The sequence below is a fragment of the Rhincodon typus genome, chromosome 27 (genome assembly GCF_021869965.1).
Source record: "Rhincodon typus isolate 14 chromosome 27, sRhiTyp1.1, whole genome shotgun sequence".
NCBI classification, from domain to species: Eukaryota; Metazoa; Chordata; class Chondrichthyes; order Orectolobiformes; family Rhincodontidae; genus Rhincodon; species Rhincodon typus.
The window spans coordinates 22,335,850-22,354,577 of record NC_063358.1 but is presented as its reverse complement, the minus strand read 5'-3'; the positions used below and the strand labels follow the sequence as shown (position 1 = coordinate 22,354,577).

General features: G+C 39.9%; 1 protein-coding gene across 4 annotated transcripts in view; it reads left to right on the top strand.

Annotated features, from left to right (window-relative positions):
• The window catches only part of LOC109911371 (hippocalcin-like protein 1), a 137,705-nt gene that overhangs the window by 87,518 nt on the left and 31,459 nt on the right, over positions 1 to 18,728 (top strand). For all 4 annotated transcript variants that reach the window (XM_048613289.1, XM_048613291.1, XM_048613290.1 and 1 more), the window contains one exon: positions 7,360 to 7,757. In XM_048613289.1, coding sequence (XP_048469246.1) covers positions 7,380 to 7,757 — 378 coding nt within the window. In that variant the 5' untranslated portion in view covers positions 7,360 to 7,379. The remainder of the gene's footprint in view (positions 1 to 7,359; positions 7,758 to 18,728) is intronic.

Genomic DNA, 18,728 nt, shown 5'->3' with positions numbered 1-18,728 from the left:
ACCTACACTCACCTTTCCTGGCCCCATCCCCGCCTCTTCGACCTGTTTGTTTCCTCTCCACCTATCCTCTCCTCTATCCCTCTTCTATCCGCCTCCAACTCTCTCCCTATTTATTTCAAAACCCCCTTCCCCTCCCCCTTTTCTGATGAAGGGTCTAGGCCCGAAACGTCAGCCTCTCTGCTCCTATGATGCTGCTTGGCCTGCTGTGTTCATCCAGCCCTGCACCTTGTTGTCTCGGATTCTCCAGCATCTGCAGTTCCTACTATCTCTGATTTCATTTTCTCAGACATGGTTTTGATGTTGCACTTACCAACCATCAGAATCTTCCCAAGATTTGAGTTAAGCATTATGATACAGCTGGCCCTCTGTAATTCAGTTGGAGCTTACTGTTTTTATAAATGACATGTGTTTCAAGCTGACTGTTTAATGTCGGCTGCACGTGCAGATGGAGGACAATTACAGTAAGCTGAAAAAGTTGGAATCTCAACAGATGCAAAAACTGTGTATGCTATCATTCGGAAAGGGTCATCATTACAGTTCAATGGTTAATGTCTAATTAATGACCCGTGATTTTAAAAGCTGGTGTGTGAAACTATGAAGCCAAAGAATAACCAGCATGAGAAAATTAACATTAAGCTGAAAACTAAAACATGCTAGAAATAATAAGCATCTGCAGAGAGAGTATTAAATATACTCTTCTTTGTATATTAATGTTGTTCATCTTTAAATGCTGAATGACTTGTGTTTTCCATGGTTAGTCTTTTGTCTCAAGTCTGGTACATTCTATGGGAATGTCAGGATCGTTTGTATCTCAGACAAAATATTCTGTCCGTAAGTCATTCCAACCTACCTTACACTGATCTGAATTTACTTTTGAGAGATGGGCCTCTGGATCACCTTGACTGAACAATTTGACAAAAAGTTTCATTAAAGAAGCTGCATTTATTTTACAACCTTGGGCTGGCCCAAAGTATTTGATAAATAAAAAACTACTTTTAATGTCTGCATGCTGTTAAATGTCAGCAAACACATTGAGCACAGTGAGGTAACAGAACATTATTTCGTTGATTTTGATTGTGTGCTCAATATTGGGCCTATTTATAATCAGGAAGACAAGGTGGACAATTTATTTATATATTAATATAATCTATTATAGAATTTAGAGTTTCAACTAGTTGCGTGTGAGTCTTGGTCTGTGTATAAGGGGGTTTAATGATTAACTTGTCAGTATTTCTGCAACCAGGATTCTCTTTACACCAAAATGAGAGCTAAAGAGAGAGAGAGATAGAGAGAGTCCCCGAGGTGCTAATGGGAATATGTTTGTAGTTGGCCCCATTTGCAGTGGACAGACCAAACATTGAAGAACTTTAGCTTGCCCTTAGTTAGAAGAGGGGGTTTTTTTTTTGCTTGGGGAAAACCCTATTGCTTGGAAAGCTTTTTGCTGGCAGTTCAGAGAAGCCCTAATTGAAGTTAGATGTATGAAATTGTTTCTCTTAGAGAAACGAGATAGTTCAGAACAGTTAGGAAATAAGGATTTGAGTTTTGCCCTTCTTTCAAGGAGTTGAAAAAAACCATTAAGTTGAGCCTATAGATGTGATAGAGAAGAGTTTTCTCTCTGGTGTTTGAATATTGTACAGGGATAATGGTGGAATAGATGAGATTGTATCTTACTGTGTTTCAAGATCTATCAAGTGTCTTATTTATAAATCATTTTGGTTTCTTATATTTTTATCATAATTTCCTTTGCATAATTTCTATTTTATTGTTAAAATGCAATCTGTAGCATTGCATGCTTGAGTTTCAGTGAAAAACAGCCTAATTAGACAAGAACAAAAAAAAAAATGACCTATCAAGCCTGATTTCTGTCTGGGGTTTGACTTGTCCAGTGATAATATCAGTTGGGACTATAACACAGTGGAATTATGAATGTCCAACTGGATGGGCATAGTAAGCCTCAGTTTAATGTCTCCAGAATAAGATGATGTTTCCTTAGGACTGAACTGAACTATTAGGCTTGATGTGCTAAATTAAGATTTCAACACAACCTTCTCTCACAGATCAGTGATCCCGCCGAGCCAAGGCTGCCACTTCCTATAAAAAAAATTCTCTGACATAGACAATTTGCTGGTGCTTGATGAAGTTTTTAAATATAAAGACAAATTAATTCTCAAATGACAAATTTTCAATTAAGCTATTCTCTATTTGCCATTCGGAAATTCATTTTCTTCCCTTTTAATAGATTTTCATTTTTCAATTTATGTTTGCTGTGAACTCCAGATGCTGGCAATTGTACTAAAGGATTTGTCATAAGGCATTCAGTTATGATTTATTTTCTTCAATATGAGTAAATTATATAAAATATAAATCTAGCTCCCTTCACTCTTCTGTTGTAATTACTGGTTTTCACATGTCACGAGCATTTATACAGAACAGTTTCAACATTTTTAAGATCATTGGTCAGCTTTTACTAGTTTCCTAGGTTGGAATGTAAGCTTCACTGATTTTTATTCCCTGTTGGGGGTATATTTAAGTCTTGAATATACTGCACTTCTTTGAAGATTTTAATTTCGTGAGATTCATTTAAATTTTTTTTGGAGTTTTGTTTGGCCATGTGTTGCTAGTTTTAACTGTCATGAGATGCTGGTGAATTTAAAACCTATGGAGTCATAGAATGCCGGCAGTGCATAGAGAGGCCGTTCAGCCCATTGAGTCTGCACCAACCCTTTGAAAAGGATACCCACTCAGACCTACCTGGGTGCTTGACTTGAGATAGTAGGATAACAAAGATATTTCCCAGGACATCTGTTGAATTTTATATCATATTTTAAACTGGCCTTTAGTTTATGGTTTAAAATAGCCTTTGTATTAAGCCACCATATTATGTGTTCTGTTTGCTCCTACTGAACATTATTTGAGTCGCTGTTAGCAACTGTGCTGTTTAAAGATGTCAGATTTGTGTGGTATTATTTAGTTTAAAAACAAATCAAGAAACTACTGTCTTGATTTGAAGCATTTGATCAAAGGGACAGGATAGCACTACTGACTCTCCACCCAGTTGTTCACATCGGGTGTCAGCTGTGGTTCCGCTCGTAAAACTTTGAATCATCAGAGTCAAAGATTGTGGTTTCAAATCCCACTCTAGGGCTACAGCACTAAAATCGAACTTGACACTTTAGAGCAGTAGTGAAGGGAGTGTTATCATTTAGATGAGATGTTCGACTGAGATCCTGTCTGCTGTGAATCATGTAAATGTAAAAATTCTATCTTGTTACATCAAAGAAAAACCAGATAGCTCTCCCATGATTATATACACTATCCCTCAATCCACATTTCATAAACATATTATGTTATTTATTTTATTCACTCATAGGATGTTGGTGTCACTGCCTGGGCCAGCATTTTTAGCCCATCTCTAATTGCTCAGAGGGCGGTTAAGAGCTAACCGCATTGCTGTGGATCTGGAGTCACATGTAGGCCAGATCATGTGATGACAGTTTCCTTCCTCAAAGGGCATTAGTGAATAAGTTGGATATTGATGGCAACCGCTAACGGTTTCATGGTCATTTGAATTGAATCTTGATGTTTATTGAATTCGAATGCCACCATCTGTCATGGTGGGATTTGAACATCTGTCCTCAGAACATTACCTGGGTCTTGGGATTACTAGTGTAGCAACAATATGACGAGGTCATTGCCTCCCCTCATCTGATCATTGAGCATTGCTGTTTGTTGGAGTTTTCTGTCTACAAAATGGCTGCTGTGTGCTGTACATTAAAGTAATGACCATACTTCCAAAGTGCTTCTCTGGCTGTGAAGCACTGTATGTCCTGTGACTGTGAATGATGTGCAAACATAAGTTTTTCAACTTGTGATTTTCAACCAATGCTTAAGGTATGCCATAGGAAAGGAAATTTCCATGACTTTTTGTGCACTTTAATTTCAATAAAACTATAAAGTAAACATTAAACAGTGTGTACAATGGAGCAAATTCCTATCAGCCTGAAGAAAGGTACTTTGCCTTTGTACACGCTAGTGACACTAATTGTATGAAACTTTGTGCCATTTGTCTGTAAAACAAACCAAAACGGTGCACAGTTCTTCTCCGTCCCCAAATGCAAATACTTACTAAATAATCCTTTTTCAGGATGCTTTGTTAATCATACAGGAAATAGGCCTTATTCTGAAATGAGCTACTAGTTCAAAAAAAAATTAAACATGACTCTTTCACTGTTGGAAAAATTACTTATTTTAAGTATAGTAATGATACTTCTAAACAATTTGCATTGATGAATTTGAAATAACGACTTATTGGTACAGTGCCATTAAGCACTAAATAGCATGCAGAAACTATGACAGTTTTTGAAAAAATAAAATTACATTCTCAGATCCAAGTATGTTGCAATGGGACTTCACATATTTAATGCAAAGTCAGATTTTGAGATTATAATGTCAGTAAAAAGTCTAACTCAATTGAGCATTTGTTCCAAATAATTTTAAAATCTTGGATTATATGTGGTAACGCTGAGATTTTTGAGCAAGTATAAAGCATTTATGAAATTCTTTGCAAATTTTTAACTCTCCAAGAAAAACTGGATAGATCGCCCCAAGATTATATATCTGGTATTTATTGTGCCGCTACCAAAGAATGGTAAGGAAAATCAAGGCAAGGACGTAAATTTCAGTTTCACCAAGATCTTTATCCACTGAAGAAGTATTTAAATTGCACCAGTCTGCCAAACATGATTCTTCAAACTAGATATTCCATCTTTTCGGGTATGAAGGCATAAATCCCAGGCTGATCTCCCTGAACATTCTCCTTCACAATTGTGAGATAAATAAGCAGTGAGCAGGGCATTGTGTTCAACAGCATGTAAACTAATCATGTTTACTGTTGCCTTCTAATCACCACCGTACAGGGACCTGAACTAATTTATCCAGCTGTTTTCTCCAATGGCAACTTGATAATCCATGTCTTTATCGATTATAAGAAAAAAAGAGCAAATCTATTGGTTTTGTCTGGACCAGGATTTTTCTGGATAGGTGAGTGAATAAATGAAGGGAGATCAGTATACATGCTGTTGAGATAATTGACCTATGAGCTACATCTAAAATATGGGAAGAAGGAATCAATAGTAAGAAATTCACAAATCTCACAGAAACACAGATTAAACCCTGACATTCATTCCACTGGAGTAATAAGTACAAAGGATCTGCAGTTTTAACAAATGAATGAAAGTGAAGGTTTCAGCATTTCAACATCACAGTAAAATGTTTCGATCACATGAAGAAAACTAGCCAACTTTTCTCCTGCAAATAATGCAAATTGGTAGGTAATCAAAAGTGCTTAGTCTGTTGGCAAAATCAAACTCGTATTAGTGCCCAGGATAGGGCCTAGATAATGCTTAATCTTTACACATTATGAAAGTGAGGAGGTAGAGATCTTTTATGCCTTGCTGATATACCCATTATGCTGCATTGAGATTCCAGGGAAAAATCAATTGATTCTGATGCCAAGAATAGGGACAGGGTAAGAACAGCCATGAATGAATCAAGAGGGTGAATTTCCACTCTCTTGATTCAGTTTCCTGTCTGTCAAAATTGGGGCACCCATTCTGTGATCTGGCAAAATGGGTGATCAGTCTAAGAAACATCGGAACAGGAGGAGGCCATTCAGCCCTTTGAGCCTGTTCCACTATTTAATGAGATGATGCCTGATCTGTATAACTGACTTTGGCCTGTATCTCTGAATACCTTTGCTTAACAAACTTTATCTATCCCTAATTTTAAATTAACAACTGAATCTGGACAGCTAACATTGGGTTTGAGAGTGTCAGGTGGTCAGGCAAAGAAAGTAATTTGAGCCTTTTTTCACAGCTTCAATCTCGATACTTTAGAGTGGAAAGCTTTGTGGGTGCTATGTCCCAAGCGTTTTCCATTTCCAGACACAAAGGCAAACACAGTGTCCAGATGGCCTGATCACCAAACTTGGATGCTCTGAGGTTTGAATAGGCTCAGTATATTTTGGACAGACTTTGCTCATCCATATCTGTTGAGAGAAAGAACATTTGGCTCTGATGAGGTTAGCTGTTTTTGATTTATTTGTTGTAACCAATCAGTTTTTTTTAGTAGATTTTTTTCTTTCTTTCAAGAATAACATTACTTATGGAAAATGAAGTGCTGACAGTTAAGTTCCTGAGGTCCATTCTCTCTCTGATCTCCTGGCCCAATGCTGAACATTAGAGGTGTATGGATGGTTAGTTTGGTGATAGATATCTTGATAATGGGCCATCGTTTGTTGTTGCAAGCCATGAAACAGAATCTGCTGTTTAGATTTGCCTGTCAGCATTGTTGAAAGTCCAAACTGAGGGCATTGCACTGAGGGAGATCGAGCATTTGGGACCTGAGTGATTATCATTAGAATGCCATGTGTATCTCCTTCACTCAGCAATTGGCTCGAAGGACTGAGAAATGAATAGCCAAGAATGTGTTCACTGACTCTAATTGACAATTACAAGTCAAATCTGAGACAGGGAGAGAAAATGAATCTGGGGTTCGGGGATGAAAATCTGTTTGTTAAAAATGGTGATAAATGACAAAAGAGTTATTGAGTGTAGGAATTTAAAATATGACAATTGCACTCTCCAACACAATTAATTTCTGAAGGAATGAGACTTGTAATAGTTGATTTTCACTGCCAGAGTCCAAGTGGTGTTAATTATTACTTTGCCTCATCCAAAGTACATTTGATTTTAAATTACATATCTTCTATTTTCTGTATTGCATTCAGTATATATTTATCAATTTAATGCTGTTCAAAGTATGCCAAAAGCGAGCCATCCAGTGAGAAGCCATTTTTGTGCAGTTATATCCTTAATTAACTTTGTAACTACCTCTTACCTGACATTTCTGTGCCATTGGTGCAGAAGTAAGAGTAATCGCCATTAGACCTGACTAATACTTTGAACATTTTGGACCCTAACTACAGTGCATTCAGTTGGTTGGTTGAAGAACAGCATCTGGAAGAGCAATTTAAAATATTCCTTTGCATGTTTACTACATTGTGCAAAACTAGGCCAAAACATCCCAAATGATGCTTGTAGCTAAAACAAGACTCCAGCTACTTTGGTTCCATGCTTTTTACATTAAGTTGCGTATTTAAACTATTCGATTGCGGATTTTACTGTATTAGTGATTCAGCCATGGGCAATTCCAGCTCAACTGCCGTCTGAATAAGTAGCAGCTCATCTATCAGTTATAGCAAAGTGCTAGAATGGAAATGTCCACTTAACAGCTGCAGACCAATGCTCCTCTGTAGCATTGAGTTGACTAAATCTGTTCCCTTTTCCCCTTTCTAACTAGGTGTGATCAACTGAGCTAGAATGGGTAAGCAGAATAGTAAACTGCGCCCCGAAGTCCTTCAGGATCTTCGCGAGAACACAGAATTCACCGACCATGAGCTCCAGGAATGGTACAAAGGCTTCCTGAAAGATTGTCCAAGTGGCAATCTGACTGTTGATGAATTTAAGAAAATATATGCAAATTTCTTCCCTTATGGCGATGCCTCCAAATTTGCAGAGCATGTATTCCGCACCTTTGACACCAATGCTGATGGAACGATTGATTTTCGAGAATTTATTATTGCGCTAAGTGTCACATCCCGTGGCAAGCTGGAGCAGAAGTTGAAGTGGGCGTTCAGCATGTATGACCTGGATGGAAATGGGTACATCAGTCGAGATGAAATGCTAGAAATTGTACAGGTAAGATCCCTAGTGATCCAATTATATAGAGATAAATTCAGGTATGCATGCACTTAATGTCTTTACTGATTATCAACTGGAAAATTGGGTCTTTGTTCTCTTCAGTTTTTCCCTTTTAATCTTCAGGAAATATTCACCATAAGTCTCTTGCCCAAGGTTTGTTCCAATTTTCCATAATTCTTTAATGAACGAGGACACTGAACTTTCGATCTTCTCACTAATTGGACACTTTAAGGCTCAGTGGTTAGCACTGCTGCCTCACAGCACCAAGGACCTGGGTTCGATTCCACCCTCGGGCGACTGTCTGTGTGGAGTTTGCACATTCTCCCTGTGTCTGTGTGAGTTTCCTCCGGATGCTCCGTTTCCTCCCACAGTCCAAGATGTCCAGGTTAGGTGGATTCGCCATGCTAAATTGCCAATAGTCTTCAGGGATGTGTAGAAAAGGTGGGTTATAGAGAGATGGGTCTGGGTGGGATGTTCTGAGGGTCGCTGTGGACTTGTTGGGCCGAAGGGCCTGTTTCCACATTGTAGAGATTCTATGATTCTTGTCCATGACTGTTGTTTGAGTTTGTAAGGTTGAATTTGTACAAATGTGGGAAATTTGTTTTATGTCTACATTTAAATTGACAGCTGTTTTGTGGTTAGCAATATTCTAATGCCACTCTCTCATTCCGTGTAGATTGCAGACTTTATAGTCTCACAGGGTTCAGTTTTTATTCTCTTAATTACCTTGTCAAATGAGTCATGATACACTCAATGAACTGAGTATGCCCCTTGGATATTATGTTAATATAGGTGTATGACAAAATATCTGATACAAAATTATTTCTAAAACGTGAGTTGATTATGTCCATATCAATGCAAAGGATGTCAGTTTACATTTGTCAGCCAATGTCAACATCGAGCACTAACAATTATTTGGTACGACAGTAACGGTTTTGTAGTATAATTGTCGTGTCCTTGCTTCTTAGCCAAAAGGCCTGGGTTCAAGTCCCACCTTTCTTGGAAGACAGGTTTCCGAACAGGTAGATTAAAATGCACCTATACTAAAATAGCTGCTAGCCAACAATTCATTTAATCTCACTTCGGATCATATTGTTTCCTAGAGTGTTGGAACCAGGCCATTGGGCCCTTTGAAGCAATACCGACACTCCTAAGAACGTACCTTTCCAGACCTACCCCCTTACCCTACAATCCTGCATTTCCCATGGCTAATCTACCTAGCCTGCACATCCCTATGGGCAAATTAGCATGGCCAATCCAAATACCCTACACATCTTTGGACTGTGGGAGGAAACCAGAGCACCCGGAGGAAACCCATGTAGGCACAGGGAGAATGTGCAAACTCCCCACACACAGTCACCTGAGGCTGGAATCAAACCCAGGTCCCCGGCACTGCGAAGGAGCACTTCCACAGCATCAGCATGAACATAAAGCCTTGGAATGAGATTTCTGGATTCGGGACAGTAGATTAGATTAGTTTTCAGTTGCTTAATTGCCACGAGGTTGCTGTATGGCATCAGTTGGTAATGTATTCTGACAGATCAATTACTTACAAATCTGTTGCTGCAAGTGAAGAGTAATTCAAAAGGTTGAAACAGCTCTGATTATTGTGTCACACAATGGATATACTTAGCATATCGAATACAGGGATATTATGTGACTGACCAGATATCAGCTATTGAATATCTGCGCAAGCGAACTTTACTGCATGAATTGTGTGTTTATGGATTTAACAACAAACTTTGTATTTTTATGGCACTTTCAATGTAGGGAAACATCCCAAAGAACTTCACAGGAGCAATATGAAGCAGACTGTGACACCAAACTGCATGTGGAGATATAAGGGCAGTAAACCAAACATTGAGTTAAAGCAGAAATAATAAGGTGTAGAGCTGGATGAACACAGCAGGCCAAGCAGCATCAGAGGAGCAGGAAGGCTGACGTTTTGGGCCTAGACCCTTCTTCAGAAAAGGCAGTTAAAGCAGTTGGTTTTAAGTAGCATCTTAAATGAGAAGAATATGGCAGAGAGGTATAGGGAAGGTATTTCAAAGTTTGTAACTAGGCAATTGAAGGTACAGCCAGAAATAGTGGGGATACTCAAACCTCAAATTAGAGGAGTGCAAATATCTAAAATGGTTGTGCTTTTGAGGTAATTGCAGACGTGAGGGGTCTGGCCATGGAGGGAATTGAAAATATATTTTTTTAAATTGAGGCATTGCTAAGATAGGGGCTAGTGTAGGCTAGCAAGCAGGTTGTGCAGAAAAGTTCTTGGTGTGCATTGCGACACAAGCAGGCAAGCTTTGAATAACCTTCAGTTTACAGGAATGTGGGATCATGCAGGACAACAGCGAGATGTGCATTGAAATGATCGAGTAGTAAAAAAATGGAAGAGAGTTTGAGCCAAGGTGTTGGAGGATGGTGGTGTATTTAACCATGTCAGAGACTGCAGAAAGGTTGAGAAGGAGACAAGGGAAGGTTTACTTTTGTCACAGTTACATGGGACGTCATTGGTGACTTTGAGAGCCACTGCTGAAAAAGGTGGAAATTTGATTCAAATATAATGTCTTTGGGAAAGTTAGGAACAGATTCGGGAGACGGTACACATTCAGGAACTTTGAAGAGGAAAGCCAGTTTAGAGATTGTCCTTGCAAACTGTGGGCCAAGGGTTGCCTTTTATATTTTTAAGGGGCATGGTGATGACAGCAGATTTGAAAGAGAGGAGCAGACAGTGGCTAAAATGAGAGAATGAGTGATATCAGCTAACATGGGAGCTAGAAGGGAAGTTGGGTGGTCAGTAGTTTAGTTTGAATATGGTTGAGTGACTAGGGTGTGTTCCTCAACAGCAAGGGAAACTCGAAAATTGTAAAAAGGAAAATAGGAAGGAAGCTAACAGTTGTGTAAGCTGAAGTCTTAGATGTTTGTCCTGGTGGACCAGAAGGGAGAGTGTGAGCTCCTTGCACTTTTTGCTGAAGATGTAGGTGGAGTAGTCACGGGAGAGGGGTTAGCAGGTCTGATTAAGTGAGACAGAAATCTGGTGTTATCTTTAAGTTCCAGGATAATCCTGAGAAGTGACCCTCAGTAGAGTTCTGTATGGCTGGATCATTTGGTGAATGGCTAACCCTACCCATTCAAGTCTGCATCACCTATAAGCATCTCATGTATGCAGATCTCTAAATTAGTTGCTTGCTTAGGACAAATTTCATTTTTGATATTTGCAGTGTGTTTTCTAGTAAATGAATTTTAATGAGTTAACTGTTAGTTATTATAACTCAATACATAAGTAAGGTTTTTCTCTCCTGTTACTGTGTCACTGTGACACAACAGCCCTAAAATATTGTTTCTTTCCATTGCTGTTTCACACCACTGTCAATTTTGGAAATTAATTATGCTGTAATACATGTTTTAGTTCCCCTAAGTACAATTTAATCTATTTAATGGTAAAATGTAAAATATTGAGGCTTTTTTTCTGCTGTGATGTAGAAACATAGTTGTATAATCATTAAGAGGAGCTGAATAATGCAGAAGGATTATATGGTTAAGAGTATTATTCAGTGCCTCCTATAGATTCCTTACCATGACGTCTTCGTGAAATAATTGTCCTGGATCTCTGCTCAGTAGAAAACTTTCAGTTTTATATATGCAGCCATTGGTCAGGACCAGTCTTGATTTGTTCATTTATTTTAAGCATTTTAAATAATGATCTGTAGGATCTAACATTGTCCTCTAGGATGATGACATGAGTGTTGTCTGTGTGTCCTAATTTGGATTTCCATTATATGGAGGTGCCGGTGTTGCACTGGGATAGACAAAGTCAGAAGTCACATGATGAAGTGGATATCACCTGATGAAGGAGCGGTGCTCCAAAAGCTTGTGATTCCAAATAAACCTGTTGGACTATAACCTGGTGTCATGTGACTTTTGGATTTCCATTAGTTCCCATTTTTGTCCATTTGGTATGAACTATCTGGGCAAGTTGGTGTATGCTTCAAAGGGGCAGTTCAGCCTGTGCTCTTTACTGGCTGAGCGGGAGTGAAACAGGCAAGAGAGTAACAGTGCCTCTTATGCTTCATCGTTCTCTCATAACTTTGTGTACTCGCTATTTCTATTACACTTGTACAAAAGTACAATTCCCATCCCAGATGACATTATGTTTCAATCCAGTTAGGGCCTAGTAACATTCTGTTTATTTAAAGCAAAGAAAGTATGAGCTCCTAGCAACTTACTAAGGAAAGAAAGCCACAGAACTTTGAAAAAAACTAAATCAACTTTACAACACAAAGTTTGAAAAGTAAAACATCTACAATCTATTGGCCTTATGTGAATGTTGATCCTTTAGAGTGCAGGAGTTAACAGGCACACAGCTCAGTGGGCTGTTGAGCACAATCAAATAGCAGATGTCAAAAAATGTGGAGCTGAAAAAGCACAGCAGGTCAGACAGCATCCGAGGAGCCAGAAAGTCAGCGATTTGGGCTAGAACCCTTCTTCAGGACTTTCGGATCAGGACTGAAGAAGGGTTCTGATCCGAGACGTTGACTGTCCTGCTCTGGATGCTGTCTGACCTGCTATTCTTTTCCAGCTCCACATTTTTTGACTCTAGCTTCCAGCATCTGCAGTCCTTTCCGTCTCCACATAGCAGATATGGTCAACACTGATTCTGGGGATTTCTCAGCAATTCAGAGAAACTGTTAAAACTATGTCAACCTGCACTAGGGATTCCACTTTTTTTCCCTTTCAAGGACCTCATTCCAAAATAATTTCATCATGAACTGTCCAAAACACATTTTGTATTCTTGTAGAATCATAGAGTTATACAGCATGGAAACAGACTCTTCAGTCTAACTAGTCCATACCAACCATATTCCTAAACTAGTCTCCTCTGCCTGCATTTGGCCCATATCCGTCTAAACCTTTCCTATTCATGTACTTATCCAAATGTCTTTTAAACATTGTAACTATACCTGCATCACCACTTCCTCTGAAAGTTCATTCCAAACACTAACCATTCCCTGTGTAAAAAAAAATTACCTCCCCATGTCCTTTTTAAATCTTTCTCCTCTTACCTTAAAAATTTGCCCCCTTGTTTTCAATTTCCCCACCTTAGGGAAAAGACCTTTGCTCTTCATTTCATCTATACCCGTCATGATTTTGTAAACTTCTTTAAGGTCACCCCTCAACCTCCTATGCTCTAGTGAAAAAGTCCCAGCCTGGCCAGCCTACTTTTATTGCTCAAACTCCCTCTTTCCGGCAACATCCTGGTAAATCTTTTCTGAATCCTCTCCACTTTTAAAGTATCTTTCCTGTAACAGGGCAACCAGAACTGCACGCAGTACTCCAGAAAAGGCCTCCCTAACATCCTGTACAACCTCAATATGACATCCCAACTCCTATACCCAATGGGTCTGAGCAATGAAGGCAAATATGCCAAATGCCTTCCTATCCACCATGTCTACCTGTGATGCAAATTTCAAAGATTTATATACCTGAACCGCCAGGTCTCCCTGTTCTACAGCACTACCCAGAGCCCTACCATTAATTGTATAAGTTCTGCCCTTGCATTTTGGTAAAGCACACAATACATCTCATTTATCCAAATTAAACTCTATCTGCCACTCCTCAGCCCATTGACCCAATTGATCAAGATCTCTTTGTAATTTTAGATAACCTTCTTCGCTGTCCACTATACCACCGATTTTGGTGTCATCTGCAAACTTACTGACCATGCCTGCTATATTCTCATTCAAATCATTTATATAAATGACAAACAAAGGTAGACCCAATACTGATCCTTGTAGATCACAGGCCTCCAGTCTGAAAAATAATTCTCCACCATCACACTCTGTCTCCTACCATCAAGCCAATTTTGTATCCAATTAGCAAGCTCACCCTGAATCCCATGTGACCTAACTTCACTAATTAGCCTACCATGAGCATCCTTATCGAAAGCTTAGTAAAGTTCAGGTAAACAATATCTACCACTCTGGCCTGCATCAATCTTTTTGGTTAATTCCACAAAAAAAAAACAGTCAAGTTAGTGAGACATGACTTCCCTTGCACAAAACCATGATGACTAACCTTAATCATTCCTTGCCCTTTCAAATGCATGTAAATCCTATCTTTCAGAATCACTTCCAATGACTTATCCACCACCGATGTCAGGCTCACAGGTCTATAGTTCCCAGGCTTTTCCTTAACAGCCTTTCTTAAATAAGAGCACAATATTAGCCACGCTTCAGTCCTCTGGCACCTCGCCTGTGGTTACAGATGATACAAGTATTTCAGCTAGGGGCCCTGCAATTTCCTCCCTAACTTCCCACAACATTCTGGGATACACTTGACCAGAGATTTATCTTTATTTTTTGCTAAGACCTCTGGCACTTCCTATTCTGTAATGTGTACTGTTTTCAAAACATCAATATTTATTTCCCTGAGTTCCCTAGCCTCCATTTTTTGCTCCACAGTAAAAACTGCCGCAAAATATTCATTTAATATCTCCTGCCCTGAGACTGCAGTCCAATGGATTCCTAAGGTTATACTGTAGTACGTATCTATGAGCAGAGTTGCAACTTTTTTACAGACAGCTGGCTTCACTAAGCAGGTTCTGCCTTGGGTTTCTCAAAGCTTCAGTCGTTCTCAGCTGCACCAATGAAATAATGTTTAGGGGCTTCCTTTAGTCCAGCTTTCAGATGCACTGAACTATCCATGGCTTCCAAGGTTTCTTATGGGCCCTAACTTACTTCAACACAGAGCCAGAGGCCTTCCACCACTTTTCCAGCTTCGCTGATTTTCCCTCAAAACCCTGACTGCCTAGAGACTGCTAACTACAGTCTTGCTGCTTGCTGGGGCCTCCTCACCCTTAGCTCTAAACTGGACGACCAACGGCCTGACCGTAGCAACCTTCATTGTCAAGTACTTCCAATCAACTGACTGAAAGCCATGGGCTCCACCCTCGCATGCTTTCCTGTGCTGTCATCTCAATTTTGCACCACTCTCCGCAATGCAGGAATTGTTGTATGTTTGCTGCTGGCGCCAAGGCCTTTAACGTCAAGCATGTCCATCTGAAATATTGTGCAACATCTGGAAGGAGATAGCATTGACAGTGATTGTTAATCTCCCCCAGTGATTGTTACCGTCCCCATTGACAGTAGAACAGCGCATAAAAAAATTCCAGTTTCTCAATAGACAGGGAAGTTAACACACTTCACACATCTTTGGTTTCTTCTTTGCCAACCCTGAACATCAAGACTTCTTCACGCTCCTAAAATAACATTTGCTTAATGTAACCTTCATAGTAAGCTCTGACGAAGCGGGGTTGAGGTGGGTGGTTTCAATACAGCATCTGGCACCCTGGTTACGAAACACCCCTCCCAGTAATTGCATATATATATACAACCTTAACCTTTCCTCCAGTACAGGCTGATATCTTCATACCTCTTACTTCACCTCCCTCCTGCATCAATTTGACTATATGTACATTCAATGTTTTCTTGCAGTAAAATTTGACATACTATGGCAGCCAATGGAGAGGCATCACTTTTAAAGCCCTCAAGGTATGGTAATCTATACAGTCTATGGATTCCCGGAAAGCTGGAGGCATACATTAATCCTGCACTCCTACCTCTGCTCCTTTTAAACCCAAAGAGGGTGTTCCTTGCTCTGCATTAAGTACTACCTGCTTTTCCTGCAGATGCACCATAGCAACAGTCTATTAAAGAAAAGGAAGCTGGTAGTGGCATAGATGAAAATGAGAATGAAACTTCAATCCAGTTGCAACTGCATTGCACTGTGGTCTGTCAGGGCAGCTGCATATGCCAAGCCTCAAGCCAGCTCCCTAATAACACTATCACTGGAGCATGATTAACACTGCTGCCTCACAGCGCCAGGGACCTGGGTTCAATTCCACCCTGGGGTGACTGTCTCTGTGGAGTTTGCACATTCTCCCCATGTCTGCGTGGGTTTCCTCTGCGTGCTCTGGTTTCCTCCCACAGTCCAAAGATGTGCAGATTAGCTGGATTGGCCATGCTAAATTACCCATAGTGTTCAGGGATGTGTAGCTTAGGTGGGTTATAAGGGGATGAGTCTGGGTGGGATGCTCTGAGGGTCTGTGTGGAATTGTTGGGCCAAAGGGCCTGTTTTCACACTGTAGGGGTTTCTATGATGATGAATATCATGCTGTGAAAGATCAGATTGGCATGAAGCACAGACCATTATTAGTTCCATTGAGCTCCTGGGAAGCAATAAGAACCAACCATCTCCTTGTGATCATGGCCCTCATTGAAAGCTGTAGCTAGTCAGGGATGCCATACCTATTCCTCAGAGGCATTGATGGTGGATAGTTTGACTAGCAGAGGTAGGAGGAGATTCCTGAAATCTGTCAGTGTTCCATCTCTTTGAGAAGCAGTCTGAGGCATCTGTGGGCGTTGGTCAGAAGCAGGGTGCAAAACAAAATAAAAACTGGATCATTAAAAAGAGATTTTCCTGCAGAACTAAAAAGCCTGCAGCCTCTTTGGCTTCAGGAGACGCCCAGACGCACTTGGAGCTGTTGACTGTCGAAGCTGCCATTGCTCACTGCATGCAGTCCAACTAAGCCCAGTTTAGCAGCTTGGCTAGAAGCACTTCATCATTTTTTGATGCTTTCAAATGAGGCCAGCTGCAGATCAACAGCTCAATCATGCATGTGTTAGATGACTTTACTCGTGTAGTCAGTTTCCTAGTTGTTCCAGCACTGTGGAGGAAAGACAAAAGAATTAAAGAACTCTCCTTCCTACAAAGTAGTGGATATGCAGAACAGGCTCCCAGTCAAATCAGTTGATGCTGCATTGATTAAAGAAACATCTACTTGGGAACAATATTGAAGAATAGAAGAAGAGATATAAATAAAAGTTAAACACTCCAGGGATACAATTGCTCTAGTTCTGCTGGGGAAAAGGGAGTACATTATTCTTTTTCAAGGATCATAGGCCGTGGAGATTTGAGAATAGAATACTTGGGAATATTCCTTGATTTGTGTTGTGCTTTAAGGCATGTTAACACACACATTAGGTGCAGAAAGGATGTTTCCTTTGGTTTTGGGATTTAGAACCAGGGAATACAGTTCTCAGAATTAAAGGCAAATCATTTAGGACTGAGATGAGAAGGAACTCTTGCTCTTGTTTTCAGGACAAAATGGTATTATTCATACCTATTCCACAAGCATTTCCTTGTGCGTCGTTCGAAATGATCTATCGAAAACCTCTCAAGTGCTCCTGCTTGTGAAATTCCAAGGGAGCGATTTAGAAGTACAGTGCAAACCAGATTCCTAAATGACCAACTCTCATGCTCTCAGCTAACTTTCAAACCCCAGTAAGAACAAAGATATCCCTTTACTGAACTTTACTGAAACTGAACTGGAACATAGTCTCCACATCAATTTTGTACGTTTTTGTCACAGCTGAGCACAGCAGATTCAGCAAGATCCATCAGATGATGATCATCTGAAATGGCTCAAAAGGATTGTCAACGATTGGCCTGAAAGCTTCATTTCTTAAGCCCTCTCAAACCTGTAAAAGCTAAACCAAATAATTCATAATGAAAACAATCACTTTAGCTTTAGACCAGGCAGCTGAAAATGCGCAATAGAATGCATGATTTCTCATCAACACATTACAACAATTCTAGAACAATAATTCTCTTCAGAAGCTTTTGAACTAAACTTTTGTGACGCAAGGCTTTTTGCAGGTATGAGCTTCATGGAGTCGTTTATTAGTCTTTTAGTCTGCGTGACTGTTTGAGAAGGAGATTAGCCAGAAAGGTTTCAATCTCCAGTTATATTTGTCTCCTCCCCATTGTTCCAAGTGCAACACAAAAGTAAGATTGCAGTTATTATTCATAATTTTAAAACACAGGACTTTTACAGATAATGCTGTGGCCAATCTGCCAGGCTGACAGCTCCTTAGGATGCTGAGAAATCTAAAGACTTATTAAGGCAGGCTTCCAAATAATACTTAATAGTTCAGTCAACTTGAATACAATCTGAAGACTCAATCATGTTATTTATTCTGATGGGTGATTGCCTACAAAACATGTACAGATTAATCAGTAATATGCATTTGTGACCTTCAGTACAGGAGGAACAAAGACAGTAGACTATTTCTCCTGAAATGTAATTGCAGGAGCTGTTTTAGTGCTAAAATGCTGGCAAGCTACCAATTTCCATTGTGAAAAACAGACATAATGTGTTTTTTATAATCTCAAAGAGTCAGATCTCCAATTTGTCAACTTTGACAGGATCTATTGTACTTGGCCTGTGGAAGCAGCATGCTTAATGGAGTACGCGGCCTTCTCTCATTTCATATTTTTCTTTTCTCCTTAAAAGTAAAGCCACTTTATGAGGAGATGTGTGATATTGAAATGTTTATCTCCATGGGGATTTTCTCTTTAAGTTGTACTGAGTGGCAAGAAGAGTGATATTGCAATCCCACATACATTGCATTTTGAAAAAATAAATTGTCCTCAAAAAGCCGTTATCACAAGGCGGCATGTTATTTCCACATTAAGGAGTGCTGTCAATTGTGTGCCTCCTCCTGTGCATTTCCAAGTGATTCTGACAGAGTATTTAAATATTAATGTAACTGCTGCATTGTTGGATGGCATGCACATTGAATTGGTACTTTCTTCAGCATATTCTGCTTGGCTTTTGTCATGATTCCATTTTATATGAAAGTTAGGCTGACGTTTCAGGCCTAGACCCTTCATCAGAAATGGGGGAGGGGAAGGGGGTTCTGAAATAAATAGGGAGAGAGGGGGAGGCGGATAGAAGATGGATAAAGGAGAAGATAGGTAGAGAGGAAACAGACAGGTCAAAGAGGCGGGAATGGAGCCAGTAAAGGTGAGTGTAGGTGGGGAGGAGATAGGTCAGTCCGGGGAGGAGATAGGTCAGTCCAGGGAGGGCGGGATGAGGTTAGTAGGTAGGAAATGGGGGTGTGGCTTGAG